The following is a 12,030-nucleotide window of genomic DNA, read 5'->3' on the forward strand; positions in this document are numbered from 1 at the left end:
ATCGTCAGTCGCCACCCTGACATACAGTCTCATGTACAGAGCAGTTATCTCAGAATCAGCAAACAAATATCAAGATTAAGAGCGAATATACAAAAGAGTGGATTTCCTCATGATATAGTTACATAGTCCAGCTCCAACAAGGCAGTACTGGTGTTTTACTCACCTGCACCACTGTAAAAACAAAACAGATAACAGTAAAATACACATATATTATATATAAATAAATGTATTTATATATATAAATATACAATATACATATTTTAGTGTATTTTTAATTTTTTTTTAAATTGGCTGCCCTGAATGCACCATGACCTTAAAATATTTTGAAGAAGCTGGCATGTTTAAGCAGAGAAAGATCTCTGGCAACCTACCAGAACAGCTGGGCTAGCAGCATGGACACAGAGCGAAGCAGAGACACAGTGAGAGCAGAGCCACACGCTCTCCTCTCTTCTTACTGGCGCCTCTGTCGCAAGCACACTGTGTACACACAAAGCAGCCTGCAAGCCCCCTGTTTCTCCCAGCCTGCCTGCCCCACTGTCTCTGCTGGCAGTAGGAGCACAACCTGCCCTCTCTGGGTAGCCGGGTCTGTCTGTGTCACCTAGTTTCAATGGCCGGGCAGTGGGCACTGAGCCTGCCCTTAGACAGGATCTGCTTCTCTTTGATTCTCACCCTGGTTAGGTAGTCCACCACAATGCATTGTCTTGCTTGGGCCAGTTAGCATTACAGTTTGTGTTGAGTTTGTGGCATGTCCCAGTGGTTGTTTTGCTTGACACTGTCGGAACCTCCTCTAACTCTCTATTTCTGCCCTGACAGCACAGCTCCCACTGTCCCAAGCAGTGAACTCTGCAGACACTCTTCTAAAGACCTAATGGGTGTGTGCGTCAGGTGAAACTGGATGGATCCTGCCCGAACAGGTGCTGCAGTGTCTCCCAGAATCCGTCCCTGTCACAGGGCAGGGCAGGAGAATGCGAGCAGTAAGAGAGCTTACCCTGTGCTCCATCTGCGTTTCCTGCGAGAGAGATCAGAGCTTCCACAGAGCGAGCGAGACACTGCTCAGAGCAAGCCTGCCCACCACACACACACTGTGGAAGTGATGCAAGAGCCCTGCAACACCCAGCGGCCATAGAGCAGGTTTTCAACGCGGTATTTACAGTTTGTTCTGACCCCCAGCCTGTACAAGTCTTTCATAACAGTCACACTCACTCATACTAGCTGCTTATACCACACAGGACTAAAAAAAACAGAACCAGAAAGAACCTTCCTAAACTTCCCATGTTGACTCCGAATGGCATACTGACATATTTAGCTAGAACGTTTTTGCACATCTTTACGGCATTGTTTTCTTAATGACGGACTTATCAGGCATAGCCCACGTGGAAATGAATGACTTTTGAAGGCCGAGGTGTCAGTGACTACACTGAGGTGAAGGACCGAGACTCCTTAGTACGACCTTGTACACAAAGATCCAGATATCTCCAACAGGCACGAAGGCCTTACTGGTTGGCAAGACCTGGTACTTAATAACCGGACACGTCCCCTTACCGCTGCCGGGCAGGTGTACACATGGGCCGGAGCGACAGAAGCGAGTGCTTAACAGGTAGTGTTATTTTACACAACTGCTACTACACCACTTAACACAATTCACACTGTAACAACAGATTCAATGATTATACACCGTACAAACCCAAAGCAGTGCTTAGTAAACCACAGTGGTACTTTCATATAAAAGTTATATGTATATTTGAAAAAGATAGGTATTAAAATCGTCGGTAACACGATGCCTAGGTACCGCACGGTGCTATAAACTCCAGCAGGTTTTGATATTAAATGAAACGTTCGCAGACGGCTGAGCGCCGAGGATCTTCGAGAGGCGACTGATGTGAACATTGTTATTAAAGAGAACTTGTCACTTCTGTCTCCATGGCAGCTCGGCTGCTCCCCCTGACACGGGGAAGCTGCAATTACCGTGCCGCCTCTCTCTATCTACACCTATTTCCAAAACTCTTCTCGTTTGTCGGAAATTAACAGAGCGAACTGTGCTTCCCACTCTCCGGCCATCCCAGTTTTCCTCTCCCCTTCTTGTTCTCCAGACCTGCTCCGGGAGGTCAGGGCCTGACGCGCGGACCCGGGGATATCTTCCACGAAACCGCCCCAAAAACCCAGGAAACCGCGCTCGATCGGCCTCTCACCTCACTGCGCCGTTCCCGGTGATGAGCGGACGCTGTTTACGCTATCCAGTCGCTGTTTTCGGGGTTTATTTGCATGGATTCCCACAGTGTTACCGGCTCTACAGACCCACAGCCACGGCACCCCGTCACTCGCTGACAGCGGCGTGAAATCCCAAGCAAGCGACCTCTCCACTCCGAACTCTCACCCCCTTCACTCACAGCAAAACACTGGGAGCGGGCGGCCTCTGCTGGTGAAGTGTGTAATCTCAGCCAAATATTGTTGAAACAGAAAATACGTTTCACGAAATGTTATCTGGGTTTCTGTCAACAAAGGACATCAATTAGCAGTTACTTGCATAGATTTCTGGTGACTTTTCAAACATGATGGATTATTATTCCATATTCCACTGGCAGGTTGAAAACGATTGCAAGCACCATTTATATCCTATAAATAGAGGACATCTTCCTGTTGGCTTTGTCACATTTAGCCAATGAAATTTATTCCTGCAGGTCTTAATACTTACAATCATTTTAATCAAATATTAATTTTAAAAAAACTCCTACATACCACCCTGAGAAAGATCAGATCTCAAAGCAAACTGCTGTTTTCCCAGTAAGATGTATACTTATTCATGATAAACACATGAACTCAATAGTCTCTCTAGATGCCTTAGTTTAAGTTTAAGCAGCTACTTTTCTTTCAAAATGGACTTGTCTGCTCATGAATGCTAACAACAAGGTACAGACTAGCAGGTGTTGTGACTGCTGTTTGGGGGTGCAAGGAGGTAAGATAGAGCACACCTGATCTGCAGAGCATACTGTATAACCAACTAGGGAGAACATTCCAGACAAAGTACGTTGAAGGAGACAGTAACCAATCCACATGGTCTTGTGATTCAATGGTTGAGTTACAGCAGGCAACACCGAGAAATTAATCAACTGAGAGACAGTTTCAAGGCAACCGCCAACTGACGGTGGTTTTCAGAGCCATTAATCAAGGAGTATGTTATTAAATTCACTCATAACAGTTTGCAAAAGATTCACGTTTCTCAGGCTGCAGATTGTTAAAAGGATCTAAGACTTCCTAGAGAGGAGGAATCAAGAACAGAGGGAAGCACACAGCACCTTCTTCAGAACTGTTTATTAAAGTATTGTTCTCACATTTGAATGACACTGTTCTCTTGTGAATTATGGTCCTTCTTGTCCCGAGATCCTTTCAGATTTCTTGACCTGCACAGTAAATAGCTGAACACCCCCTGGGTGTTCAACAGGCCATTTCCAGGAAGTGCCAGGGGCAAATCCAAGTTGTGGGGTATCGCAGATCAAAGGACAGCGCTGGAAGTGCCCCTGGCAAAAAAGGACACCCCTTTGTCCTGGATCTTGTATTGGTACACCCTCCGGTGATCTGTCAGCCCACTGAAATTGACACTGGTGCGTCCCCCCCGCCAGCACAGCTCCACCTGAAACACAGACCACACCGCAGCGCTTAGTCACAGGCTGATGCACCCTCAGACCCCACCCACACACCCACCCACACACACACAACCAGCCCAGCGTACTGTACCTCTCCGTGGATGTCCTTGCAGTATCCTGTAGCCAGGCCTCGCACCCGGAGCGCGAGATGACAGCTGTGTGCGAGGCCTGTCAGCAGCCGTCCCAAGTCCTCGTCATCCTCTCCCTCCTCGTCCTCGCCGCGTGTCAGCATCACCACATTACCCTGTGGGGTAAGAGGGGGAAATCGAGAGAGAGAGAGAGATGGATTGAATCAGGCTGGAATTTACCAAAGCGACACAAAGCTGCCACAGAACTGGGAATGAAGATTCTCCTCACTACAATGACTCTGAAAACATTTCACAACACCGCTGGCATTGAGGCATTTCCAGTCAATTAACACCTTCAAGAACTAATGGCATGCTTAGATAACCGTACAGCAGCTGCCCTTTACCTATCTAAAGTTCAAATGTTTGCTTATTTTATTATCCTTTATTTTTATACAGTGCCTTTAAAAGTGGCTTCTCAAAGTGCTCTACAGTACAACAACAATCAACAACGTGTTTCCTTGGCAAGACAAGTTGAACAATCTATCCTTTTTAATTTTCCTCATCAATACCACCCCCATTCCTAACAGAATTTGTAAATCTGTTTTTATTGACTTCCACATATCAAAAATAAAGTACATGTGTAAACCACCTTAGGACTGTGCTAAGAAAAAATGAAAATGTGCACGCACACAAACTTTAGGAGTCTCCAGGAGGAAAAGAAAATGGAGGTCAGTACTAACAACACAGCTGTAACACTACAGGGGAAACATATTCATACAGCTGCTATACAAAACTGTATAAACTGTATATGATTTCAGGTGCTAGAGAAAGCTAGGGGCTGTTTTGAACTAAACTGAACAGGTGCACAAAGACCACTAAAAGTACTGAGTCTACTTAATTTTCTGACATCCTGCTAAGTAGTAAGCCTTTTGGGACACCATTAAAGTGGCACATCTCGTACAACTCACTCACAGGAAAGCAGAATTAAAATTCATTTCAGAGAGAACTGATACTGTAATATGTCACCTACTGTACAGTGGCACCCATGCTCATAAACAGTAGATATAAAAGAGTTAGAGAAAGAGAAATGAACCATATTTTTGATTAATTGTGGATTCAATTAAAAACAATAAGGGAAGCTGCACAAGATATGGCATGCCAAACCATCTGGGTAAATGGTCAGAGTAAATGTGGGCGGAACGGTGGCTCTGTGGCTAAGGATCAAATCCCGTGGCTGGCAGAGGAATCCTACTTCATTGGGCCCCTGAGCAAGGCCCTTAACTCCCAAGTGCTCCAGGGGCGCTGTATAAATGGCTGACCCTGGGCTCTGACCCCAAGCTTCTCTCTCCCCGTCTGTGTGCCTGTGTGTCTCTAGGAGAGCAAGCTGGGGTATGCGAAAAGACAAACTTCTAATTGTATATGGCTAAAACACTGATCTTATCTATCTTATCTTATGAGCAAGGCTGACCTGCAGCTCTGAGCAGACTGTGGCCTGGCAGTAATGACTGAAATCCAGCAGGGCATCTGCGCTCACTCCCAGGCTGAGCATCACACTCAGGTCGTCCACAATCAGGACTGGGGGTCCCCATGGGCCCTGCTCCCCACGCACACAGCCCCGCACAAACCCAAACAGCCCTCGGAGGTCAGTACAGGGAGACCTGCTGGGACAAGAGAGGTCACAGAGGGTTGGAGGAAGGGAAGATTGTGTTCATTCCAGAGAGTAACCAAAGAGACTGTGAGACACTAACTGACAGAGAAGCTGACAGACAGGCAGGTACATCACCTCAAGAAGCTCAGCGTGTCGGTGTCAGAGCCACGATTCTCCCGCAACAGGATGCTTAGAGTCTCTTTGAGCCCCTCAAGGAACACCAGCTGGCCCTTCTCCTTAGCCTGGGCCAGGTTCACTCCCTATAAAACACTCACACAAGTAGTCCAGTACGTAAAACATATGCACAACCAAATACTCCAACTATAATACACACAGAATCGATCCCACCCTATTTCAGAAAATAATCCAGCATATCCATGTTCCTCTGTGGCCAGAGAAAACCCCCGTTTTTTGGACATCGTCTCATTCAAACCAAGTTCAAGATTGTCATTCAAACAATCTTGCTTGTCCAGCTCTTACTCTAGCATCTTACATTGAATCCTGCATGCACATTTTTAATTTGCACTTGGGTTGACTTTGTCAGTACCCTTCTGGATTTTGAACTGACTAAAAATCTTCTTGCAATTTGTTTCAAGACAAAAGAGACATAGTTTCTTTAACCTGTCAGTACTTTTTTCATGTAAAAGTGGCCTTTTTGATATTTCAGATGAGGTCTCAGTAGTGTAGTACATACGGTTAACACAAATTCCCTTGATTTACAGAACAAATTTCTTCTGTGTGTGCTGTGCATACTGTTTGAGTATCTGAAGAAAATATCTGTTCATGTTTTAGTATAGTGTGAAAGACAATTTACCTTCAGGGTTTTTTCCCCACTATTCTCCCTTTAAAACACATTTTAACATGGAATTTAAATACATAAAAACTGTCATTCCTATCAATTTCAAGGTTATACTCTTTGCCCATTTCTTTTCCTATTCATTATTTCAGTACCAATAAAGGCTGAGTAAAACACTTGGTCTGAAACAGACAATTCAAAGTGATAGCATATTTTTACAGACCAATTTCTCTGCTAGCTGGAAATTACGCATGATATTTTTTCAACAAACCTACTGTGGAGTAAATGATTCATGTGTCTCTATATGTAAATATGTTAAATTACAACTGCTGCAAAACAAAATACAACTGAAATGTTTGCTTTTCTCCCATCAGCGACTGCTACTAAAAAATGTAGATTGTAGATTAATATAAAAACCTTAACTTGTAATCAGCAAATCCTCCATTAAGTCCATATAAATGATATTCCAGTTTAAAACATGTTTTAAGGAAGGAACATTTAAAATTCCTTTATAGTTGTCTGTCTTATGAGCCACCACTGGTTTTAGCTGCAGTTATGACATTCTTTTCTGTAAATCATTCAGCCTTTTTGACACATTCGATGTATAACTGACATGTCCTCCCTCATGATCAATGAACAATTTAAGAGTCTCTTTAAGTGACTATGACCTGTTTAATTGTGGGAGGAATTCAAGGTCTGTCTCATCCCTTCATACTTCTTGTTTCTAAATTTGGACATGAACGCTCTTCAGATCTCCCCCCCCCCGCGCATGGCCATGTGCCTGGGCTGAGTTCCCTGAGCTTGTGGGTGTGTTTAATTGTGCTATGGTGCCTCAGACGAGAACTGTGTCCCAGAGTCAACATTACTCACCAGTCTCTGGCTCACAGCACTGTAGTGGCTGAAGGACTGCACCAGGCCCAGAAAGCAAACCTTGCAGCCAGCTAAGAAAAACACAGTCGCAGTTATCAATCAGCACTCTTTTCAGCTCAGGCAGCCAGTGGCAAACAACAGAGGGACACAAAGAACCAGCTTCAGGATAGGACTAATAGGAATAGAACAGAACTACAATAATAGGATTAGGATTTAAAGGAATATGCTGCACTGACAGACAGAACTAACTGACACTTTCTCATCTTGAACACAGCAGAATATGATGGGATATGAGACTAGTATGGAAAATCCTTAAAAAAAAATCAACCTTGAGGACTTCTTCGGTAAAACATTAACCAGAGGGCTCCAGTAGAAACTACAAAGAAGTTAATTTAAAAACAAGAAGCACCTTTTTTCCAGAGGGGCTATTGGAATATGGAACACATCACTCAGCCATGAGGTTGATGCCAATACTCTGGCTTCTCTCAGGAAATGGTTGGATGAACTCCTCAGCTCAACAAACTAACTATTAATTGGGCCACACGGCTGAATGTCCTCATCTCCTTTGTAATTTATCTTCTCTTCTTACTAAGCAGTAATTCAATGGATTATAATACTAATTAGTTGGATTTATTAAATATAAATGCATTTGTTAGGTTCCATTGCTCTGAAATGGACGAAGCACGTATTTATTCTTAGCTTGAACAAAGAAAAAAATATGTTTTTACCAGCAGGTTAGTCTGTCAGTTCACTGCAAGTGACAGACAGTAAACAGCAGCTGGTTTTGAGAGCCACTCACCTCTGAGGTAGAAGGAGAGGAAGTGATGAATGAGGAAGGAGGCATCTGCCTGTCTGTCTGAAACCAGGGTGAACTCCCCCTGCAAAGACAGACATAAGAATATAACAATATAATGACCGAAAGATGCCTTTTTAGTTCAGAGGTCATACTTTTTTTTACACTGATTGAATTGACCACTATATTTAACTTGCCAAGTTACCATTCCCGACTTTCTTAAAGTTCAATATTTGACTATCTCTACTACCACAGGACTATCTGGGCTCTCATTTGGAGCTCTTTTGTAGTGGTATATAGATTGTGGCTTGAAGACACTTTTGAATTGAACAGCACATATTATTATTATTATTATGCTGGCGTTTTATCCAAAACAATTCAAATTAATTACTCCGATAGAAGAACTTTACATAAACAACTTAAGTAAAGTACCGTGCGCAACAATAGAGACGTCACACTTTGGATTTGAACCCACAAACTTCCAATTACAAATACAGAGTCCCGACCTTAACTCCACTGTAATTCCATCGATTACAAAAACTAGCATACAGAGACAGTGGGGAAAAAACATACCCGTGGGAAGTGGTCGGGGCTGGTATTCAGGATGCTGTTGAGCTCTGGGAACATAGCAACACGTCCAGGGACGAGGCTGTCACTGCGCTAACAAGACGATACAGTTCTATCATCATCATCATCACCACTGTTAAGCTTCCCTTAGTTAGAATGCCACAGCACATTTCTACACATATCACTCTGGATAAAATGATTTTTCCATACTACTTATCTCCCCAAAATAAAACAGATCGTAAATATTTAAAATACAATACTGACATCATAAAAAATAATCTACGTTTTACGTATCGTGTTTGAAGATACGATTTGCTACGTTTTCCATTTAACAGGTACGCTCATACTAAGAAGGTCTAGTAAGAAGTTTAGTTAATTTAGTGAGGAAGACGATTAGTAACAACAAATTCACAAGTATTACATCTTGTTTTCATTTGAATACCGTGTAAATGATTTTAGAGATTATATAGTCCGCTGACAATGATTACCTTTTCTTATTTTAAATGTATTTTTTGTAGCGATTTATACGGTCATACCGATCAGAATTCATATCAAACTCCCATTACAAAAAGCATTGTACGCAGATCCACTGTAGCTGCAAAGGGACAAACTTAATCAGCAATTTACCGACGGTATTTTAAAAACGCGATTTTAAACCCACTTCATCGAGTTCCTGAAACTGTTGGTTTTCGTTCAAATGAGTTTTAATTCAACAAATAAAACGAGTAGTTTGAACATTTTAATTTTTTCAGTAAATAATAATGTGCGTTGGTTTCTTTTAACAGGCATCCATCGATTTCTGTATTCCCGAAAGGTGAATTTTATAAATCAAATAAAAGTCGATTATATAATAAAAAACGTCTACAATAAAATTATATGTAAATACCCCCGATTGGGCCTCTAATCCCCAAAAAGTCCCACAATAATTTTCAGATTTATTTTTGTGTAGTACAAAATAATTAAAATGACAATAGGATTGCTTTTTATGTCGATTAGTCACAATTAAATCCTACTTGTCCTACATCCTACAGACCACTCTCCTTATGTTTTCATTGTACAATATGGGCTATTGGCAAAATGCGTAATAGTATGATAGTGGACATGTAGGATGCTTGAACCTATACTTCTCACTGAAATGTATTCCTCCCACTGTAGTATGATGCTCACCAACAAAGGATACATTTGTTTGTTATAGCAAAAACATAACACCAGATAAAGTTAAAGATTCATTTAAGTCTAGAGCCAACACAGAACGAAAATCAGTGTGGAGATGCCCTGGAACAGGATTCAGAGTTCCTGTTGTAGAGCAGTTGTTTGACATTGTCCCAGACACCTCCAATCTTTTAAGCTCTGCAAGCACTGTACCTTCAGTCAGAGGTGAATCATCAGACAGCTAACCAGAAACACTGTTCAGCTTTAGGAAAGAGTCCAAGAAAACAGATAAAATCACTATGAATCATGGAAAATCTGAAAAATTACATTGCTGTGACATTGTTTTGCACAAGTGTTAGTTGGTACTGTCTGCAATGAATTTTAATTCTGCTTTACTTATAATATATTTACAGTATATGCTTATAATATAACATAACTAAATACACACAAAGCAGAATGAGAACATCACATATTAAGTTAACTCTATTATGTGTATGCAATATATTCTTACCGTAAAACAATTAAAAATCCCTTAAGTTGGTTCTATTTTTGCCATTTGGAAAAGGTGAAAGACATTATATGTTAGTTAGATAGATACATGTTTTGATTTAAAATGCTGATATCTGCAGATCAGCTTCATCAAGGCACTTGTGGGAGGGCTCACTCTGTAAAAGTTCTCATTAGAGCAAAGGCAGAGCCCTGTGGTCAACGCATCTCCAGCCTTGTCATTAACTAACAACCTGGTGGTGGGTGATTGGCTGAACACTCACTGGGACGTGCAGGCTGGAGTTTGCCAGGGTATCACCCACAATGGCGGCGTCCTGTCACTTCAAGACCATCGATAACAAAAGGAAGGGGACCATTCAGCCCTGCTGTTTGTGAGAGCTGCATCCTTCCTCCAATCGATGCTCACTCTGCTGTCAGACCAGTGCGACTGACAGTGTAAACAATGTGGGAAAACCACGGAGTAAGAAAAGAAAATGGACAATTAAAAAAAAAATGAAAACAGTGCTTCATACATATATCTCCAGATGGAAGATGTATGTGTTTTGCAGGGCATTCCTTATAGAAGAAGGGGTTGGCAAAAATATGTGGAGCCCAGTTTATTCTTCACTGTGGGGCTGCCGGGGCAGTGTTAGTGTGTCTGTGTGTGGTCTGCTGAGAACCTGAACGCACACAAATAAAACAGTTCTGTTTCCTGGGGTCTCGGCTGTGACGCCATTTCCAGGGCCGCTGCGTGGTATGGGGTACAGGTATTGCCTGATGGCAAGAAAGACCGCCGCAATCCAGGCTGTGCCTCCCCAAAAGGAGGAGAGAGGAGATTGATGGGGCGGAGGTGAGAGGAGTAGAGCTTCCCGCGGTGAGGAGGGAGCGCAGTGGGAATGGTCCCCCGGCTCGCCCTGATTGATGATCGTTCCTCGGGGGCCCCCGCCGCATCGCCAAGCTGAGACATAAAGGAAAGCAAGAGAGGAGGAAGGGGGAAAGACGGGCTCTGGGGGAGCCGGCAGAGGTGGACACAAAGAGGGGTTTGTGCAGCAGTGTGGGGATTGTTTTCTGACAAAACTCTCTCCCCGTTCTGCCTCTCCACCCTCCTCACCCCCTCCCCGGCTCTCTTCACACGATGCAAATGAGCAATTTGTGGCCTTTTTCTCACTCCCCCAGCGCTCAAGAGCAAACTGGAGGATGTTTTTCACACCACAGCACTCTTACCAGCCTCTGCTGAGGTACTTAAAGATGAGGTAACTGCACACTCACAGGACATTGAAGCGTGTCGTGAGATATCGAACTGCACCACACTATGAAAATCGCTGCATCTCTAAGGCTTTTTTGTTTTCTGAGCATTGATATCTGAGATTGTAAGGTGGTTTGCGTCAAGCACGAGGGCAGGCGTGAATGCTATTGGGTAAAAGCACCTCAGAAGTAACGAGAAAGAGTTGCTTGTGTCTTCTGGAATCTATCCATCTTTTCAGGAAGTGTGTAAGTGACTGGTGTGAATGTACAGTACGTGCCTGGTTGAACGTGCGCAAGCCTGCACTACGGGACTGTAATTTGGTCTATTTGCAGGTGCAGCGAGCTGAAGGGCCAGCAGGGGGAGCACTGCGGTAAACTGGGAGACGGCAGGCATGCACAGTGTGTCTGTTTACCCGCCCATCCCTGTGCCTCTGAGGAACTAATGAAGTGTTGTAATTTAATCCCTAAGTCACAAAGGGCCCTGTGACCTCCAGCACCATCACGGCACCAAGCCTTTCTTTTACTGGGGCCTGTGGCCCAATGCCACCATTCAGACCCTCAAAGCGAGGGGAGATGGGGGAGATGGGGGGGGGGACGTGGGGAGAGCTGGAAAGGGGTGAGGTGTGACAAAAGGCATGGATGAGCTAGAGGAATAGGAGGAGAGAGTGAGGGAGAGGGAGGGAAGAGAGAGGTAGGGAGTGGGAAACAGAGGGGAGTGGGAGAGAGAAAAGGCACAAAGAGAGAAGTGAGAAGAAGGTGGAAGA

The 12,030-nt window shown here is 43.6% G+C and overlaps 2 protein-coding genes and 1 long non-coding RNA gene across 5 annotated transcripts in view; 1 reads left to right on the forward strand and 2 right to left on the reverse strand.

The window, feature by feature from the left end:
• The window catches only part of scap (SREBF chaperone), a 35,936-nt gene extending 33,525 nt beyond the window's left edge, over positions 1-2,411 (reverse strand). The window contains exon 1 of the mRNA XM_069194981.1: positions 2,190-2,411. The gene's annotated coding sequence lies outside the window, so the exon portion shown is untranslated. The remainder of the gene's footprint in view (positions 1-2,189) is intronic.
• Positions 1,396-3,332, forward strand: LOC138241466 (uncharacterized). Its single transcript, XR_011190694.1, has 2 exons — positions 1,396-1,597; positions 2,091-3,332. It is a non-coding gene; the product is annotated as an uncharacterized lncRNA (long non-coding RNA).
• On the reverse strand, positions 3,295-8,973 carry elp6 (elongator acetyltransferase complex subunit 6). 3 transcript variants are annotated; one of them, XM_006635663.3, is made up of 8 exons: positions 8,872-8,973; positions 8,390-8,471; positions 7,823-7,901; positions 7,024-7,094; positions 5,493-5,617; positions 5,178-5,367; positions 3,733-3,885; positions 3,295-3,628 (listed from the first exon to the last, which is right to left on the reverse strand). In XM_006635663.3, exons 2-8 carry the CDS (start codon positions 8,441-8,443, stop codon positions 3,491-3,493), a joined length of 810 nt encoding a protein of 269 aa, XP_006635726.2. In that variant the 5' UTR covers positions 8,444-8,471; positions 8,872-8,973; the 3' UTR covers positions 3,295-3,490. The 3 variants fall into 3 exon arrangements, with proteins under 3 accessions (XP_006635726.2, XP_015212625.2, XP_069051084.1); XM_015357139.2 differs by having other exon boundaries at positions 8,390-8,476; XM_069194983.1 differs by having other exon boundaries at positions 8,920-8,948.
• Between the last annotated feature and the right edge of the window lie 3,057 nt (positions 8,974-12,030).

This window comes from Lepisosteus oculatus, chromosome 10, assembly GCF_040954835.1.
Source record: "Lepisosteus oculatus isolate fLepOcu1 chromosome 10, fLepOcu1.hap2, whole genome shotgun sequence".
NCBI classification, from domain to species: domain Eukaryota; kingdom Metazoa; phylum Chordata; class Actinopteri; order Semionotiformes; family Lepisosteidae; genus Lepisosteus; species Lepisosteus oculatus.